Source organism: Anser cygnoides, chromosome 1 (genome assembly GCF_040182565.1).
Source record: "Anser cygnoides isolate HZ-2024a breed goose chromosome 1, Taihu_goose_T2T_genome, whole genome shotgun sequence".
Taxonomy (NCBI): Eukaryota; Metazoa; Chordata; class Aves; order Anseriformes; family Anatidae; genus Anser; species Anser cygnoides.
In genome coordinates this window covers 80,193,294-80,213,791 of record NC_089873.1, presented here as the reverse complement: position 1 = coordinate 80,213,791, position 20,498 = coordinate 80,193,294, and the positions used below count along the sequence as shown (strand labels likewise).

The following is a 20,498-nucleotide window of genomic DNA, read 5'->3' as shown; positions in this document are numbered from 1 at the left end:
GACTCTCAAAGACTGAAAGATGAATACCGTCTCCTTACCCTTCATATGGAAAGAAAGAAAGCCACATAAACACAGATTTTAACTATTTTCACTCCATATTCTTAAGAATACTAAAAATACTTAATTCAGTTTCACACGTTGATAAATAAATTCCCTGGATGAATAGGGAGAGTTTAGCTTTAAATCAGTACAAACCCACAGGACGCTTTGATCCATCAGATCCATTTCTGCCTTTGATCAAAAGGCTACCACCCATGAATTTTAATGGAAGCAGCTTTAACACAGTGTAAGCCTGAAAGCTTAGTACTACCATGGTTTTTCTTAATCCAATTTTTTTTCTTTTTTTTTTCTTTTCCTTTTTTCTTTTTTTTTTTTAATAACATCATGTTTGTTTTTTTGTTTTAAATCTATTTTTTATCCTTAACTTTAGAAAGGTAAGGGAAGTCATATTACTGACATTGACATAGATTCTTACGGCAAAGTTAAAAAAAAAAAAGCCATCAAGAAAATCAGTCAGAGCTCAAGAAAGTGACAGTACTTTCACTCAGTCCTCTGCTCAGCTGACAGTTACCCCAAGAGTTTTAGCCACACACACACATTTATTACTTCCAGCCTTGCTGGATCTGTACTCCTGTGGCTAGCCTCCATCCCTCTGGTTCCCTTTGCCGACTAAAATAACAGACCAAAACACTTCGGGCAGAGTTTGCGTGGAGCTAAGCACCATTCGCCCTGCTCCCAGGAGTCCAGCCCGTGGGCTGCTACTGGTCCATTGCATCAGAGGCCCCAAATCAAGAGCAGCAGAACAGTCCCTTTCTGCTCCTACAAGCAGTGCAGCACTGACAGAAGCCTCTTGGTTTGGCTCTGCTTGTGCTCTCACGATCATCTTTGAATTTCTTCTAGCTCTGTACTTTTCTACCTTGCTTTCTAGTGGAAGCATATCAATATTTTGCAACCTGCTCTGGGAAGCAGCTGCCCAATTCAATGTCTCCTCTAGCACATCAGCTCTGGAATGTACTCTGTCTTACCATTTATTTTGGCAACAATAACTCCAACGTGTTTTTATTTGCATTTCAGTAACTCTTTTCTGTGCTTTCCGTTCTGCCTGGGTTTTCTTTTGACTCTCAGTAACTGCTGAATTTCTAATCACATCCTATTAAGGATAAATTAAGGTATGAAGCCTCAGTTTTCATTCCTAAAAGATTCAGAAGCTGTGTTGAACATCCTTTTAAAACCGACAGGAACTTCCTCACTGAGATGCAAGTTACAAGCTTTGTCTAACAACCGGGGTGAACTGAGGGTAGGCGCACAACCAGGCACCACGCTCAGCTGCCGGTTAGCAACACCCCACCTGGTTTTTCCAAACCGTGCTCTTCCAGCTCTGTACAGCCGCCACGAAAGCGATTCAACTTTGCCGTGAGCTCACACCGCCACCCACCTAAACCAGGCTGAGGCACCGAGGGCAAACTAAACCCACATTGGAGCCGGCAGAGCACCGTCCTGCACGCCCCCACCCCTTTTTTCGCTCGCAGCATGCCAGCAGGGACTACCCAGGGACTACGGGGGCAGCCGGGGGGGGGGGGGGGCGCAGCTGGGCGACAGCCCCCCGGTGCCACCGCCAGCCCTCGGAGCAACCCCAACGGGCGCCCCGAGGCGGGGGACGGGGCAGGTGCGGAGGGAGGGCAGCGGGAGAAGTCATTGGGCAGGGGGAGGAGAAAGGGCCGGGCTGCCGGGGCCGGGCTGCCGGGGGAGGAGAGCCCCGGGGGGAGGCGAGGGGAGGCGGATTTAAGGAGTGGCGCTGTGGGAAGGTGGCTTTGCTGCTCCTCGATCGGCCTGTGAACGCACACTGCCCCCTCGCCCGCCCGCAGGATGCCCGTCAAAGGAGGCACTAAGTGCATCAAGTACTTGCTCTTCGGCTTCAACTTCATTTTCTGGGTAAGGGAGCCGCAGGGGGACGGGGTGGAGGGGCTGCCCGGGACCCTCTGCCCGCTCCCTCTAGAGCTGGGGGGCTGAGGGACCTGCTGCAGCCTTAACGCGCCGTGCAGTCGGCAAGAGAGCCTGGGTAGGGTTCGTAGTCAGCTCGTTGCTGTTTTTATATACGATTTGCACCATTTTTTCTTTTTTTTTGTTTATTTTTTGTTCATTTAGTTGTTCTAGAGCCACTGTGTATCCTGCCTGTTAATGTGTGTGTGTTGGGGGGGGTGCTAGATATAAAGGCAGGTTTTTTTTGTTTGTTCGTTGTTGTTTGTTTTTTTTCTTACCACGCTTGTGTGGAAATTCTCACTGCTAGTTGTGCTTCTGGAGACTGTTTTGGTGTGCAGGCTGTTACAGGGTGGGGAACTAATTTCTCGCAAACTAGCGCTTGGAGTCGTTGTTGTTTTGTGTATGAACTTGTCTTGGGGGAACCCTCAGCTAAATCTGGGTTATCTGCATCAAGTCTTACTGGCAACGCCTCTTTGAGAAAATCCTGAGACAGTTTAACCTGTAGGAGCACACCACCATGAGTGGAATTCGTGTCTTCAGTGCAGTTTCTGGCACAACTGTTTCTTGTCTGCCAGGTGCGATCAGGAAGCGTGGCATAACTCAGAAGTTATGACTGTTTCTCAAGAAGTTGAAGCATGGATGTCTGAATTCAGTGTTGTTTGTCTTTAATATTCTTTCTTCTTGTAAGAGAGAAGTCAATGGAGACTAATGCTGCTGCTTCTCCAAGTGGCTGCTTGCATCAGTAGGCAGTGGAAGTAAACAGCTGCTGAAAGTAAACAGCTGGTGTCTGCTGTGGATACGGATGCTTGTAAACCAACTGTAGTAGGCCTTGGCTCTTAGAGCTCACTGTAGGTATTTGTACTCCACTACAACAGCCTGTGGGGGGGTGTTCAAATACAATATTAGTATGGATGTTATTGTCCAAGAGCTAATTGGCAGGGGTGACAATGATATAGTTAGAGCCAGTGTGTCTCCTGAACCAGCAGAAAATAAAAGGTTGCATGAAGCTGTGATCAAATTTATGTATTTATTTTTAAAATAAGTTGCCTCAAAAGCAGAAGTGAGCAATATAAATGGTCTGCAACAAATATGCAGATATTTACAGTTGTCGTATTAGACACCTTCGATTATCTGCCTTGGTAAGAGACTTGAGAGAGGGTGAGAAGAAGCAGGAAGAGCAAAAGAGCTGGGTATGGGAGGTTATTAAAACAAAAAAAAAAAAAGAAAATCAGCTGAAGCTATGTCCAAAGAAAGACAGTGAGTTTATAAATGCTGGCAGTTCAAATAGAAAAATGTAATAAGATTACTTAAGTTATTACTAAATCTTACTTTTACCAAAGCAAACTCAACTAATACTCTACTCCTAGACACTAGACTAGGAGGCTTACCAGAGTCCTTAAATACCATAGTTGGTCTGGGTATGAAAGTGTGCTAGGAGTGAAGTTCTGCAAGATTTTACTTTGCTTGGTGTGTTTGGGGAAGACCTCATGATTGTTCTGTGTAATAACCTGTCTGTGACTTCAAATCCCTCACAAGTTTGAACTGACCTCTTGATGAAAAGCTTGTAAAACAACAGCAAGAAAAATGCTGCTTAAAAACTTTCCAGGGTCACACTTCAGTTACTTCAGAACTGTCAATGCACTGTGCTTAGGTTAAAACATCTTGCTCGCCACCCACCTCAGGGCCAGGGAACTGGATGCAGCAAACTTGATGCTCTTGGTTTTTATTTTTTATTTTTTTTCTGGAGGATGTAGAGTGGCATATGTGATGCCTCTGGAATAGGCAGAGGAGAAGATTCTATTAAAACAAAGTTGTTGTACAGATAGAGATAATGTGACACTATGGAAGAAAGAGAATGGCTACTGTAAGGAGAAGGAAGAATCAAGGTAGCTTTGAAGCCTTCAAAAGCCAGAATCTATGTAGGAGGAGGAGTGAGTGCTCATTACTGTTAGTTTATTTCTTTGTCTCCTAGAAGAATAAGGGTTCTTGGGGGAGCTAGGCAGTCCTGGACTAAGATCCTGGCAGGTATAAAGCCCCTGCCTGAGCAGAGGCAGGGATGAGATGAGGGCAGATGCAAAGAGAAGGTCTCTTGCAGTGGAGAGGACCAGCAGAGTTTCCATGCAGAAAGTACATGGTAGTCAATACGTTCTTACCTAAACTGGAAAAGTATGTGAGGTAACACTTTGGTGCTAGGCTAGCATTCAGGACAATAAAGATGGGCGCATGCTGGTGTAGCAGTAGGACTTGAAGAGGCTATGTGACGAAGCAGTATGTGACATTACTTGATATCTGCCTGCAGTGAATGTGTACAGGAGCAGAAGGCAGCCCAGGATTATAAATTGGTGGGCTCAGAGGCAACCACTGTCACAGGGATGAAGTCCTTGGGGAAAAGGGTTTACAGTAGTTTTATGAAAAGCTACTGTGTGCTGCTCTGGTCTTCTGCCTACCTTGAAAGGAACATAGTGGAAGCTTGGTAATGCTCGGGAAAGGAAGAGGAGGGTTTCTGCTGTTAGAAAGCATAAAGTGAATTAAGGTTCTTCAACCTGAAGAGAGAGTGGGGGGAGGTGGGATAAATGACACATGCTAGAGACTTGTAGGTTCACAACTGGCTGAGCCCTGGGTAGGGCATAGCTGTATTGAAAGAGTGAGCAAGAGCTAAGGGGTTCAGAGTCTGAAAAGAGGAAGCTTCAGGGGAAGAGATGTGCCTGTCTGCACAGTAGGTGCTACTTTATATGAACCAGATATTGTGGGTTAGTGGTTCAAGCCTTCAGTTCATTTTTCATCTCCAAAGGTACTGTCTGCATTTTTGCATAGCCTGTAAATGTTTGACATGTAAACTGGGAGGTTAGTCCCAGGAAATACCACTGCCTGCTCTGCCCTCTTCCGATACCCTTCCCAAAGAGGCTATCCACAGGATGCTGAGCTAGGTTATAAGCATAATAAGACTGATAGCTTTTCTTTTTACTTTTCTTGCTTTTGTTATGGCCAGTGTGCTTGCATGCTGTTGTTCTGTCATAACGTTATCTGCGCTGGCTGTGTCATCTTTGGTCCTGTGTGTAATCAAAGCCACACTAATTTAGGTCTTCTGAAAGTTTGGTGTTTGAGTTTGGGTGGCGAAGGGAGGTGGGCGGTCTCATAAAGATTTTATAAAGACCTAATGTAAAGATTTTCTGCCATGCCAGCTTGAGTTGGGCAAGAAAACAATGGAAATATCACATGACGTGCCTTAAACCGAATGGTGCAGTTTTCTCACTGAAGCTGGTTTTGAATAACCTTGGTGTGAGCATGTGCTTGATTACCTTGAGTTGTGTAAAGAGTTAGCACTTCCAGCTGAGCTCACTGGGTTTACTCAGGCTTGGTGACAAAGTCTCTTCCTAACAAAACTGGAGGCTGTTCCAAGCAGCTTTGTGTTGTGTGAGCTCCTGACATGGCTGTGTATACCAACCATGTGCCTCTGTCTCCTTCTGCTAACTTGCTTCTGATGATTAAAATTCAGGACTTGCATCATTAAACTTAATGCCAGTTTTCCCTAGTGAATTTTCTGGAATACAAAGAAGTCTGCTGTTAATGTTTACAATTTAATGTATTATAACCAAGGAAGTGCTGTAGTGTATGGTCAGAGTTCATGCCAAGTCTTTGCAAGGAATTACCTTCTTGCTCCTTTATGTTATCAGGCAACTGTCCTGTCCAGGCTCTACAATCTGAGCCCTTCAGAGTGTGTTTTGTCTTTCATAAACAAGCATATCTGTCTACGGGAGTTCCTGCTAAAGCAAGATTAGTTAGATCAGGCCTGGAGGTCTCTTATTTTAACTTGAAGATGTGACTTTGTTCTGGTATATAACTTCAGCTATTTATATTGCACCTGGAACAGCCAGTTTGATGCTCTGATTTCCTCAGAGGATATTCTCTCTTCAAGTGGAGAAGGCAACTTGCTGGCTAGACAGAAATATACACATACACATGTTTGTGTGCATATATAGATGCATACAAAAGCAACAGAAGTTTGTTTTGCTTTCTGTAATCAACTGATTAGCTGCTGACTGCAGTGCATGAACTAAATGCTGCTTTGGTTCAGCTTAAGGGATTTTAACTCGGGCAAAATTCATGTGAAGTCAGGAATGGAGCTAGAGGATGTTGTGTTCAGAAGCCAGCTACATGTATTTGTAGTTCTAGCAGTCCCAGCTCCTATTTGCAATTTAAATTGTGAGTACAGTAGACTTCTTTCTGAATAGGAACTTGTATGAAATGGGCCTTGGTCTTGGCTTTGGCTCAGGAATTCTGTAATGCTGCTCTTACTGTACTGGAGCGCCATTTTATTGCAATAAATGTTGTGACATTAACTTAGCCCACAGCATTCTTGAGACCAGCTTAAGCAGAAAGAAAGTACTTCCTTTCCAACCTATCCCCTCCCCCGTCAAAGTTTTGAAATAGCTGCAGCTTCTTTTATAACTGTTAATACTCATTGCATGTCTGTTGGGAAAGTTTGGGTGTTTTTCAGAAATTCAAAAGTGTTTTCTTGTGGATAACACTGATGTTGTAATTATGGGTTTAGAGTAACATTGTACCTAATTTGTTTTTACCATTTATGGGTCTTCACTTAGACAGCACCAGCAGGTAACAAGACAGAAACAAGTACTTCATTACTCCTTGTAATGCCATCTAATGCTCTCAATTTCTTTGCATATGTGTTCTGCAAAAGTTATGCTGCTGGTCCTGTTCATATGCTCTCTTCCATGGTGAGGAAAGAAGTTGTCTTTTATGCAGAGGAAGATCTGAATCAATTTTTAGCTGTAAGTCTTTCTCTGATGTAAAGAGAAGATGATGGCTTTTTCAGTGTACTCCTAGCATACTCTGGGTGAAACCTACATAAAGAACAGTCATGTAGAGGCCTGACATACCTTTTTACTTCAAGAAAATCTTTAGTCTTCTGTGATATGCAGTGCTGAGCTGACAACACTGAGAACAGCCTTGATTTTTGACTGTTATAATTCCACATGCAGATTTACCTTCTGCTAGAGGTAGTGCCATGAACTTGGTATAAGTTGCCTATAGGCTTGGCCATTGTGCTAACATAGAAGAAACTAGAGTTTTCTGTACAAAATTTTTTTTTGGCTTCAATCCATACCTCAAGATTTCCTACAGAATTTCATTTCTTCCCTGTCCCTGCCTCTATGCTGTGGATGTAGAGGAAGAGGTGATAGTAACCTGAGGGGTAATTACTATGGGTCTCAAGTCTAGGCTTTAATAGCCAGCTGTCAGGACTTGCTAACTGCTTGGACCTTAAGCCCCTTGAGAGCCGGTTCTGTGTGTGGAAAGGTGATCTGCTGTGAGGTGTCTGCAGCACGTGGGTGACTGAGGGGATCACGCTTTTTCAAGGTGACAAGTTTAGAAGGGACTGAACAAAACTGCCCTTGCAAAAGAGTGGTTAAATCTAAACAAGCTTTCCAGGTTCCCAAAGTAGGGTCATTGTGTGCTGACACTGCTATATCATGGGATATGTTAATAAAAGTAGAAATTTCTAGCCTGAACAGCTCATGTGGTAACTTTTAATGTGTTTTTAGAGCAATATCATGAAACCTAATGACTCCCTGTGAAAGCTTTGTGCTAGGAGACTATCTGTGAAACCTCAGGTGGTTTTGCAAAAAAGTTCTGACAGAAATTGCTTGATAGTTCCCCCAGTGACCTGGCACTGCTAAGTGATGCTGAAGCTAACCAAAGTATGGTGGAAAGGAGGAGGCAGAAAATCCTGTATAGCTTCTGCCTCCAGAATAGATTGGCTGTTTCTCATCTCAATTATAGAATAACTGTCTTCTGCTGTGGTACAGATTCTTTGTCAGCTGTCTCTTGGAAGCCTACTGTTGAAGATAAATACCATGATGTACTCTAAATAAGCAAGCCCTTAGCAGTGGGAAGGGCTGACTTGGAAGGCACTTGTAAGACTGCATGAGTGGGAGAAATGCTGAACACAGAAGATCTGCTAGAAGAGGTGCAGGGCTATATTTGAAAAGATTGAAAAGGCCACTTCTTTCCTGTTGCAGCAGCCAAAGGGATACATTCAGGAGCAGAGCATTTGAAGCAATGGATATGTTTGCATGTGATGCCAAAAATGACAAGACGACTCCATAGGACTAGAAGAGGAATAACCAGGGATTTTTATCCTTGTTTAGCATATGTCCTTCGTGGCTGTAAAACAGACATGAGTCAAGGAGAAATGAGCTGGGAGCTCTAAGATGCTTAGTAGTGGTTATGGAAAAGCAAGGGGAGCATAGCTAGCTTGAGCAGGGATGTCTGTATTATACTTGTGCCAGGAAATGCTATTACGGGAGTATTGCTGCCACAAACTTTTTTCCAATACAGTAAGTGAATAGTATCCCTTCAACTACAAATTTTGGTCAGACTGGTAAAAGTTTTCTCCTGAGTTCCTTTGCCAATAGCTGTTACTACAAAAATCTTTCCAATATATTTCATAAGCACAGAAAAACAGTTGTTTTTAGTTTTGTAGGTGTTACGCATATACAGAGTGGCTAGCTTCAGGAAGAGACAGTTTTATTCTTTGTTAAATTTGTTTCAGTACAGGATATTTCTAGTTGGAAATATCCGGTATTACTCAACTCCTATGACGATGCAGAACGCTGGTCTGTTAAATTGGGAAAACACTTGGAATGAAAAAACCTCTGGAGCAGATCTGCTGCTGCCACCCGTGGCTCTGCTTCCAAGCAACCTGGGCAGGGAGCTTGAACCCCTTTATCAGGGAGGAAAAACACAGCTACTAAAACTATCGCACCACTGCTATTGGAAGCTGCCGAAGTAGCATCGGGGAACAGCAATGCTGCTCATGTGCCTGCTAGTGATCTGGAGCAACCTGAGCTGCTGCTTCTGCCAGCAAGGAGTGCAATGGGGCTGTTCTTGTCTCTTCCTCTGAGACCCAATTAGTTCCCAAATCTCTCCTTACTCAGATGTTTTGTTGAAAATGTGAAGTCTTAAATTATTTTCTAACCTTCAGCTTTAAAATTTCCATTTTTAGTTCAGTGGTCATTGCGGGTAGGAAGAACACAAGCATTAAACACAAGTCTGCTTTCCTTAAGAAACAAGCAAAAAGTCACTTTCCTTTTTTTGCAAGAGGGAGCTGAGTTTTTAGGTCACTGTGAAGAGAAGGATTGCGTTGTTTTTTTTAAGCATAGGTGTTTTAGTGCTATTGAGTAGTTTGCTAACATCAAGCATTATTACTATTCAGTCTTCCAATCGTAAGTCCCTTGCTTCTCTGTGATCATACTTTTTTTTTTCCACAGGATGGCCACATTCCAAAGGAGAAAACACCATAATGAACTTTATGGTGGTTGGGTGGGTGTGTGCATGTTAAGGTTGTACTTTGAAAGGAGCCATATCAAGTATGCCAGGTCTTCCTAATGTTAACCAACCAGTTTGTTTATCTGGAAGATCGTTAACACAACCTTCTGCTTTGCTTGGACTTGTAAGATTATCTACACAGCGTACTGTTTCTTAGTTTTATCACAGTCTGCATAGTCTGGCCTCTAAAGATCTGCTGGAGTACAAACTCTGGCTTTAGTTGTACAAAACTTTGCTGTGCTCTGTACCATTTGCAGCACAGCTCTTCAGCTCCCTGATTGAACACTGAGGCTTGTCAAACAGTAGAAATATCTAGCTGCACACAACCAAGCATGCTTAGGCTCTTGGCTCTGAAATTCAGGAGTTCTTAAAGCAAGAAGAAGCTGGAGGCTTCTTCTGATGCTCCAGATCCAGATGCCTATAAAAGCTGAAGGCTTTTAAAAGACCACAGAAAGTAGAGCTTTAGCAGAGTATTAAATACTGGGTGGTTTGAAGGTAAGTTAGAAGTGCATGAGAGGTTTTCCACAACCAAGCCCTCCTGGTGTTTGAAGTAAAGTAGTGAAGTGAGATGAGATTGTAAAGGCTTTTTTTTTCCAGGTGATGCTGTAGCAGCAAGCATTAGCTGGAGCAGCAACTCCTCTCGCTGCCAGTCCACTTCTTGTACCTTTCCCTTCCCCTGAGGCAGTGCTACAGCATGATAAATTGAGATAGTACAGTGTTACAACATACTGGGTACTACATCAAGGTTCTTCAGCATAACTTAAATTATTTTGTCAGCATATTTCTAACAAGGGAGGCTCTGGATTTGTGCAGGCTTTGTTCTTGCTGTGCACTTTGTGAGTAACCCTGTGCCTACGCATACATGACACTAATAGTGTCCTTTGCATAGGTCTGGAAACCTCTGTTTGGGTTTGGCTATTTATGCATTATGTATCACTTCATCTCTTTCCCAGCTTCAGCCCTGCAGCTCCTCTTTGGGGCCGGCTTGGCACGCAGGTGCCTGCTGTACAAGTAGTGCTGGTTTTTCCAGCAGGGTTGGCTTCCTCTGTGAGTTAACCCTCTCACTTTTCTTTGCTAATACCTGAGCCCTTGAAGACTTCAGTTAGGGTACTTCCTGCTGAGAAGCTACAAGGGGGGCATCTTCCCTTAAACCCATGCTTAACTTGATTCTTTGTCCTGTATTGATCTTCCAAGATTTTTGGAGAGCAAGTTTAGGAGGTTAGAAAAGATTGCTATAGGCAACAAAGGTGTGTCTGCCTTCAGTAAATATAAATATTCCTGCAGTATGCAGAAAGGGCTCTTGCTCTCCCTTTGGGGAGAGCACAGGGCCAGGGGTTAGATGTGGTGTCTAAGTGTTCACATAAGCCTTCTGTGGGAATTCTTTCCATATTCTTGCTGAAAACTGGCATTTTAAAGTAAACTCTTCCCGGTTTCTTGGAGATAAATAAAGAATGTTGTTGACTTCTAGAAGGGACTTCTTAAAGATAAGGCTTTTTATGCATGATTAGCCCAACAGAAGTTCTGGACTTGCTAAGCTTCAAGTTTACTGCTTTTTGTAAAATTATATTTGTTGCTACATGCGTGATATTTCTGTCTTGAACTTTTCTTCTGTTAGTTAAATGGTGTCCCAATGAAAGAAGAAGGAGGTGAAAAACAGTCTAATTTTCTAGTTTGTCATGTTCTGTTTCAGTGTTTTTTTTTCACACAAGAAAACCTCAGCTTGCTTTCTTAGAGCATATAAGATCAGGCTTCTTGGTCTTTTCAAAGCAAACTGCCAGCATTTGCCACACGAGTGCAATTCCTTATTTCTTGCAACACTTCTGTGATGCCTTCAGCCAGATGTTTCATCCAGAAGCTACTTTATAAATAAACTTGTCACAAATGCAAAAGGAACCTGGAGGCACACAAGCAAAGGCAATATATTGAAAGCTAAATATTATCTAAAACTTAATTTTATTGTTCTGGATCAGCATGCAGCAATGTTGCTATTTTAGCAGCCTTTATTTTCTGCTTCTTGTCGGTGTGGTTATTTAGCGCACTAGTTCGCCCCTGCTTTACAAGCGAGAATGTTCTTTCCAAGTTCAGTACTGCAGTATACTGAACTCTCATCAGGTTGTTTAATGTGCTAAAACTTTTCTCTCTCCTTATAAATCACAAGGTGCTTTTCCTTGCATTATGCCTGTCCTTCATAGTGAGGATATAAGATCACTAAGCTACACAGTGTTGTTACAGTCACCCAGAACAAAACCATGGGTGGAGAGAGCAGTGGAAAATCTGACACTTGGCAGTTCTGTAAACCTAGAGGACTTTCAGTTAAAAACAAGCATGGCATTGTTCTCCTGTGCTATAGTTTAATAGGTAAGCAGATCTGTCAACAAGATGCCTCATGTCAGGAATTTACTTCATTCTTGTTTTGGTATACCTATCTTTATGCTGGTTTTCTGTCACCAGCTTGTTAAATAACAGAGCTGCATCCTGTGATTACTTCTGATGCTGCTGTTAGTGCAGGGGGGAATATAGTAATTGGTATTATTTAACAAGGTTTATTTGTTCTTACAGCTTGCAGGAACAGCAGTTCTTGCAATTGGACTATGGCTTCGGTTTGATTCACAGACCAAAAGCATCTTTGAACTGGAATCCAACAACACAACATTTTATACAGGTAAGGTATGAGATGAGAACTCAGTGGGATAGGTTACTCTTTTGTTCCTGGAGTCCCTAGCTACTTATAAGCCTTTCTTCAAGGCTACAGACAAAGTAGTCCTTAACAGCCTCAGTCAGGCTGAGAACAGCTCCCCTTGGCTGGTGCTCTGAGCTCTAGTGCTGAGAGCAGTAGTGTCTCTTGGGCTGGCTGCCTCTGTAAGTGTTATTAGTGAGCACCACGGACTCCTGGTAAACATGGGGAATGTATCTTCCTGATGCTTTGTGCAGATGTGAGTCAGCAAAATTTCACTCTAAAATAAAATTAGTGACATGAATAACTATTTTTTTCCTCTGAATTGACTAACTTAAGCTACCCAAAACCACAGCTGTATCCCTTCATTTCTCAAAAGGAACATACTATTGTCAAACTCTTACAGTATAATGTATACTAACATATTCAAAAGGATGTCCAATATCTTAGTCTATATGAGCAACTATTACAGTCAACCTAGATCACTGTAGTTTTACATAGGCCAGGTAGAAGTTACTCCTCAATATTTTCAGGTCTTAAAAGATCTTAGTCAAGGCTTTTCACAAGCTAGGATAGCTTGATTGCCAACTAGGTGATAGAGATGCATGGTTTTAGTTTGTTATTCTGATTTCTCAAAATCTGACTTGCTTAGGAACTCTTAACTGAAAGATTTTGATCTCTACTCCTGCTGTTGGGCTTGGACAGAGGAACATGTTCCTTTGGTTATCATCAGTGGAGGGCTCAAACTCTTTTGAAACAATAGCTGAGCTTGAACACTTCCAACACTTGGGAACAGAGAAAAATAAAATATTTACCTTTCTCGCACATATCTGCCACCTTAGACTTGGGTGCTCATTATACATATATTTCATGTCACTGTAACATGTGGACTTGCTGTGTCCTGTGCTGTGTTAAGTAGCCATCCCCAGCATGGTTAGGTCGGTCTTCCTGTTGCCAGGTAAGCTTTCTTGTGGTGAGTTAACTTGAGCTGTTCCAGCATCCAAACAAATGTCTAAGGGGTCAGTAAAAACAGTATAAGTCATCCTGATAGGTGCAACTCATACTGTCCTTTTTGGATACCAGAGTAGCCTGTGCCTACTAAGCGTACTGTCTGGAATCAGAGTAAAGGCTTTTTTAGGGGCCATAGTTGGGAATATCAAGATACTTCTACGTCATCATGAAGTCCCTGCATTCCTCAAGCATGCATATCGCTCATCTATAAGAAAGCTTGTATTTAGCTGTTGATATGCTGACATGGTAGTAAGCTGGGTTGTTCTTGCAGCTGCCAAGGAGGTTTCCAGATGCTTTTAGTGGGACCTTGGGAAGGGAACAAATCTAAACTTAGCAGTTGAACTGAATATTTAATAAGTCTAATTTTGGGTAGTCTAAAACAACTCGTTCACCTCATAAAATGTATGAAAGTTTTATGATGTGATATTTAAGCCACTGGCTGCATGCAGCTAAATAGTGAAACGAAACTACTTAAGAACTCAGTTTAACTTATAGTTTAAAAAGTTTAATAGGAATTATTGGTTTGTTTTATGGGACTAATTATTAGCTGCTGTTTTCAATGGTATGTTAAAAGAATGTGTCAATTACCTCTGAAGTGATCTATACTACTGAAAATAAACTTTTAAATAAGAGGTTCTGATGGACTTTTTTCTTCCCATGATGGAAAACATTTCAACTGGGATAATGAAATGAAAGCCGGAATTTCCTGCTGATAAGAAATGTCAGGAATATTCAGCTATATATGCTTAATTAAGTAGATGTTTGTTTTGGCAGTTAATATTTGTTAGTGTGCATCTAGAAAATAGAACTTGCAAATGTTTAAGTATAACTTTAATGTTGATTGGGTCTCTAGAGACCAGAACTTTTTATCTGTATTGATAGAAATGTCAAGCTACCCAAAACCACAGCTGTATCCCTTCATCTCTCAAAAGGAACATACATACTATTGTCAAACTCTTACAGTACTATGTATATTAAGTTATATTCAAAAGGAATGCCTTGTGCTGGTACTTCTTTTTAATATCATGTTTCACCAGTGATACTTATCTGCCATCCTTTGTGACTTGTGATTTCCTAGCTACCTCTTGCTGCATTTAGTGGATGAGCATCTATAATTCATTCCTAAGCTGGTAGTTCCCAAGATTAGGGGGAGATGTTTTGGCATAAGGGAGTCCTTTAGCCCAGAAGCGTTTGCCCTCTGTGCTCCAACACATTTCTTACATGAATTCTAGGCAAAATGGTCTTCAAACTTAACCACTTGGTTTAAAGAAGTATATGCTTTCATAAAGGCAGAAGATGCTGAATTACTTGTAGTTAGAGGCTGTTGGATTAGGTAGTTGAAGCATAGGCTTTTACCACTGTGGCTGACAAAATAATTCAGTGTTTTCTGATGGAAAAGCAAGGTAGGGAAGCATTTAAAGTCTTATGGCAGATCATTGTGATGCCTTGTGATACCTGTCCTCCTGGAGCTGGTAGATATCAAGAATTCTCAGATACTGATAAAATCACTAGTTCCAACTAACTGCAGCACACTCCTCATCTGAAAATAAGTGTAATTCTGGTTCTGAGCCAGTTTTTAAATGTGTATTTATGGTTTGGCTCAGATAGCATTATCTTGCCCATTTTCTAAAACTTATGAAACTGTAACTGTGGTGCACATCAATTGTCATAAGCTGAAGCTTTTATTTATCAATAGTTTCCCCACAAGTTTTGAGATGCTTGCTTTGAAAGTTAAGCACAGCTGTCTTTTGCTTGGAACACCTCAGTAAAGAAACTTAGCTCTAGTTTTTGCCAAGGTTTATTTATGGAGCAACTAATCCTTGCTGCTGAGGACTCAACTAGCTTGTATACCAATTTCTTTGTTTTTTCTCCTCCTAGGAGTTTACATCCTAATTGGAGCTGGTGCACTGATGATGCTGGTTGGCTTCTTGGGATGCTGTGGTGCATTGCAGGAATCACAGTGTATGCTTGGCCTGGTAAGTGCAAGTGTTTAAACAATAGTGCTAAAATTTAAGTGTGAAAAGAAAAGAGCAGCCAACTGCACAGTTGGCTGTGCAGTTAAAGGGAGCAGATACTGATTGGTTGGGTTCCATAGTGGTTTAACTCATGGTCACCTACATAATGCTAAAATACGAAATAAAGACACTTAGTTCCCACTTCTGGTACTGAATCCAAATATGTATGTTATATTTGAAAGCAGAATGACTTTAGTGTCTAAATCTCACTAACTCTAAGTATGAAGACTGGGAAGATGTGTGAATGCCGAATAAAAATCTTGGTAAGACTAGTGCTATTTATTAAACAGTTTGTCCTGAATTCTGAATGCTGTCTTTAAATCTCTGAGAGAAGAACTGGGGTATTTGATCCTTGAAACAACAAGCCTCTACTGTTTGTAATCACTGCATGGGCTTTTCTAATTGACAAGTGCTCTTCAAGTCAGTTGTTAGAAAGCAACCCTATTGTTTTTGGTCTGGAGGTGCCAGTGGCTTATTGGGTTCAGGCACATCTGTACCTCTGGTGGAGCTACTCATCCAAATAACCAGAAGACTTTGTTAATAAAAGACTACTATAGCTGGTGAGAGAACAATTCCCTTTATGTGTCATGCAAGAAGCTTTATATTTCTTGCAAAATGATGCCTCTAGCCTCTTTGTTTTAGTTCTGAATCTCTCTTTAAAGTGCCTTTAAATAGTTGGGGTGTTTTGGACCTGGTAGTCAATTAAACAGAGATGTTGTTTTTATTTCTGTTTTTATAGGAGACAACAGAAGTGACCATTAGTTCTCAGGGAGTTGGTGGCATACTAGGTATTAAGTAATGAATACTAAAGCAATAAGGGTGATAAATTGGAGAAAAGAATTATTGTTAACTGTTGATGTGTCTGGGTGACCTGTGCAACTTCAAAGTCTGAGCTAACAGATGATTGGTTTTAATTAACACTGATCAAAAAGCAGGATTTCTGCTTGGGAAACATTGCCAGGCTTTCTGACGCTGCCAGGAGGAAGTGCTGACTGATTGCAATATTCCCTGCTTTTACCAGTGTTTCAAACGTTCAACTGAAAACTGGTTGAGTGACAGTTTCCACAAGGCTTAACACTAGGGACCAGACAAGCTTGCAAGTGTGTATGTCTGCTGTTTTGTGGTGCGATGGCCTTGACTAATGACATGGTCTTTCTTTTCTAGTTCTTTGTCTTCCTGTTTGTGATTTTCGCCCTTGAAATTGCTGCTGCCATCTGGGGATTTGCAAATAAAGAAAAGGTAGGTTGCTCTTAAACAACCAAAAAAAATCAACAAAACCTCTTGTCTGAGACCTCAAAGTGGGTGTTCATCATTTGAAAGACCACATCTAATAATTGGACTCTTTCAGTGACATGGTTTTTAAATACAAATGTTTTTTTTTTCCCTGAAGCTGCAGGTCTTAAACTGCAGTGTAATTTTCTTGAAACTTATTCTGGCCTTTGACTTGTCTTTAAAGTTGATGGGCCTGTGTGCCTGTAGAAGTCTACTAAAAAGTGTACCAGTACTAGTCAAATCTCCCACAGATTACTTGGATAATGGAGAGGAGACTCATTCCAGCCAAATAATGAGAAACTAAGTAAATGCTAAGACTTAAAAAGGAGACTGGTGGAGAAGCCAGAACCCAAGGTGCTGTTGCTTTTTAAAGGTGTCTTCCAGGCAGTACCTGTCTGAGCTGTGAAGTGAAGTAGGCCACCAGTGAGGCTTTACTGTTTATAGAGAAAAGCTGGCTAATGCAGTTAAAAGCTGAATATTTCTGCATCTAAGCAGTGACTGATTTGTGTTATTGCCTCACAAGTCTGTGCTTCTCAGGTTTGAGTCCATAGTATCTCATTTTCCTTTGTGCATGTTGACATGCTCTGAATACTGCATTGCTGTGCTGGTTTGAGTCTACCTGACTGCATGGCAGTAAGCTGAGTGGGTGGTTCTTGGTACAGACCCTGTGGATGAGGCCATTTTTACCCTTCAGTAAGGCTGAGAGTACAACAGATTATTGCTGGTCTAGCAGTTCCTCAGGAGTAGGAGTGGTTTTATCCCTCATCACCAGAGTTGGGTAAGCAAAACTGCCCGATGTGGATGGAGGAGGTGCTGTTGGCCACTAGAGGGGAAAGCTAGATATAGAAGCACTGGCCTGCTATGCCCAGGAAGCTCTGGTAATGTAGATGTGGCTCTGGGCTTCTTTTTGTTGGTAACAGTCTTAAACATCAGGAACAACTGAAACTTTGTCTCCAGATATGCTCTGTGGAATAAACTGAATTTTGCTTTTGAAACAAACTAGAAGCCGAAGTGCTAAATATGGGATACTTGTTGATCAGGTTCAGGGTTGTTTTGTTGCTTGTATTATGCAACAGAGGAATATAGTGACTTCTGAGTTACAGAAATAAGTAGGAAATAAATACTTCTGTGTAACCAATGAGTGAAGACAGTTTTCTCACTCTTCTTAGGAGCTCATAGCTTGGAAGAGAAAGCAGAACTTAACTGTTCAGGTCTGGCGTTTAAGGTGACCTTAGGCTCACTTGTTCCAGGTGCAGAATGGACTGTTTCCACTCTTTCTATATGTCAAAAGGATGTGTATTGTAGGTTGTAGAAGTTCTAATGACTGCTTTATCTGAAACAACTGTCCTATAACTATTAATCAAGGTAAAACAGTAACAGTATACAACTCTTATCTTGTAGGTTATTGAAGAGTTAAAGGACTTCTACACAGAAACCTATGAAAAGAGATCTCAACCAGCTGCCAGGGAAACCTTGAAAGCATTTCATTTTGCTGTAAGTACGTAGTTAAACTAGGAATTAATGCAATTTAACAGTTTTCTATCACATCCAGTGTCGTGCACAAAAATAGTACCTTACTGGCTAGAAGAAACCAAAGAAGCATTAGTAGCAAATTGTGGACAAGATATTTTTGTATACTACTAGTGAATTCAGTATACCTTTTTGCCCCTTTGAACCTTTGAAATACATAGGACTAGTTCCGGTTTTCCTAAATGAACTTACAAGCAAGCTGGGAAACTCTAGATCTGTGGCCTTGATCTAAAGGCACCATAGTATGCATAGCTGCATATGCTTAAGAATTCCACCTTTGCATCTATAAGTACAAGCTGTCACCAACACTGGTATGTGGGCATGCATATATTTAATGAGATTTAGCTCTTACTTTCAGAATCTTGTCCTTTAATGCAATAAAGCCTTTTAAAAATAGGTTTATAGCAGTCAAATTGGCAGGACTTTAAGCAAACTTGCATAAGGTCTGTAATAAAATCTAATGTAATCTACTTCTTCCTTTTACCAAGTACAAAGCAAAAATAAGGATGATTTAACCTGGTTCTCATCCTGTTTTCTATTGCAGCTGAACTGTTGTGGTGTTACAGGAAGTCTTGAGCAGCAGTTCATGGATATCTGTCCAAAGAAGTCCTTGGCTGAGTCATTTACTGTAACGGTAATGCATGACTTAATTCTTTAGTAGCTCTGCCAGATGAGTAGAATGAGGTATGTGTCTGTGAATAAAACCTGTCAGTCCATAGTGAATTCTTATGTCACACTTGATAGGTACCTATCAAGATGGATCTACATGATCCATCCGGCTGTGGAAAATCAACATAATGTTATAGTAGACAGGATCAGCAGGAAATCAGAAGTGTGAATCTGCACATAGAATGAGCAGTCCTTGTCAATAAATTCAGGGGCATGATGGACAAAGCAAGGCCAAAAGAAAAGAAGAGGTTACTGCTTCTCTAGTAACTTTGTTTTGGAAGCATCTGTGGCTCTCCATAAAGATGTGGAAAATACAGGCCAGTTCAAAGCTACTTTTGGAAGATGCGTCTTCATCTCTAATGCAGGTAGACTTGGTCAGAGGTGTAGCATCAGTTTGCAGACTTGAGCTCAAACAAGCAAATAAATGCATCTTTCATACATACAAAACTAATGAATTGTTTCTTTTCAGTCGTGTCCTAAAGCCATCGATGATGTCTTTCAGTCAAAACTGAATGTGATTGGAGCAGTTGGCCTTGGTATTGCTGTAATAATGGTGAGTTCCGAAATTAAAGGGTAGCTGTGTGGCCAAGGGTACTTAATACACAAGTCTATTGAACAATGCCTGACAATGCAGTCTGAGCCTGTTCCACTAATGACAAGTACTGGAAAAATGAAGGTGTGTGTCTCACGGCTTTGAGGCAGCTCAGCAGGTGGGGCATGTTTGGGATTTCCCTACTTCTGCTTTGGATTCAGATCTGCCTCCTAGCTTTACCAGTGGCAAAGTTTTATTAAGTGAGGGTGGTGTATGGAAGGTGAAGAGATATTGGTCGTGTTACCAGACAAATCTTAATCCTGGTTATCTCTCGGGGATTCTTTATTTTGTTTCCTTTCTAATTGGAGACTCTGCTAGAGGTGTGAAATAACTGCTGTAAGAAAACTTGCACTTGTTTGACTTCTCTGGAGGAAATATGATATAGATGCAAGAAAGTATGCTGAGGACTTCTAAAGAGACTACAACAGTACTTAGCTTTATTCTATTTTGAAGCCCTTAGGGAGAAGGGGATTGGTGAGAATGGACTGAAACTTTGGGATGTAAGGGAAAGGAGGGGCAGGGACATGAACTGCAGAATAAAATTTTAACTTGCTCTTTAAGCAAGGAAGACAAGCTATGCGGCTATGCTTGTCTACATTTTGATTAAAATATTCCCCCATGATTCCTAATGAATTTGTTTTCTTTACAGATTTTCGGCATGATATTCAGTATGGTTCTTTGCTGTGCTATCCGCAGAAACAGAGAAATGGTCTAAGAGCTAGACATCCAAGACCCCTGCACTATAAAATCTTTGTCATTAACTTGAGCGTTCTCAAAGCATTTCTAAAAAGTTATATATTTGTTACCTTTTTAATGCTTTATTTGGTACTGATGTAGGTTTGCTTTTTATGCTATAGGTTAAAATGGTAAAGGTATATCTGACTCAAGACAAATATTGTACATAAAATATCTGACTTTCTTGAAACTTATGTAATTTGGATGTAATTTATGTTGGAGACAATTTGATACTTAATAAAGAGTAAAATGTATTGTATGTTTGTGGGGGACAGTTGTTGATGCCCCACTCCTGCAAGTGTACAAGGTCAGGTTGGATGGGACTGTGAGTAAGTTGAGTGGAAAGTGTCCCTGTTTATGGCGGGGGGTGCTGGGACCAAATGACTTCTGAAATCCCTTCCAACCCAAACGATTCTGTGATTCTGTGTCTATTAATCATTACTGTTTGATGTGTAGCATGAATTAGAGCTTGCATAATGTGTGTGTTCAATCACTGGGTTGTTTAGCATAACACAGGAAATAACTCTGATATCAATGCCTTCTTTGAAGAAGATTCCAAAGAATGCGAAGATGACTGTTCATAGTCTACTTTATCAGTGCGTACAATTCTTCTTTTCTATGATATATATATATATACACCTAGTGTTACTGATGTAACTTTCTTTTTTACTCT

At 41.2% G+C, this 20,498-nt stretch overlaps 1 protein-coding gene across 1 annotated transcript; it reads left to right on the top strand.

Moving 5' to 3' along the window:
• Positions 1 to 1,694: 1,694 nt before the first annotated feature.
• On the top strand, positions 1,695 to 20,084 carry CD9 (CD9 molecule). Its single transcript, XM_013196002.3, has 8 exons — positions 1,695 to 1,932; positions 11,887 to 11,989; positions 14,891 to 14,988; positions 16,192 to 16,266; positions 17,701 to 17,793; positions 18,374 to 18,463; positions 18,968 to 19,051; positions 19,740 to 20,084. The coding sequence occupies exons 1-8, from the start codon at positions 1,867 to 1,869 to the stop codon at positions 19,803 to 19,805; spliced, it is 675 nt and encodes a 224-aa protein (XP_013051456.1). The 5' UTR covers positions 1,695 to 1,866; the 3' UTR covers positions 19,806 to 20,084.
• The last annotated feature ends 414 nt before the right edge of the window (positions 20,085 to 20,498 follow it).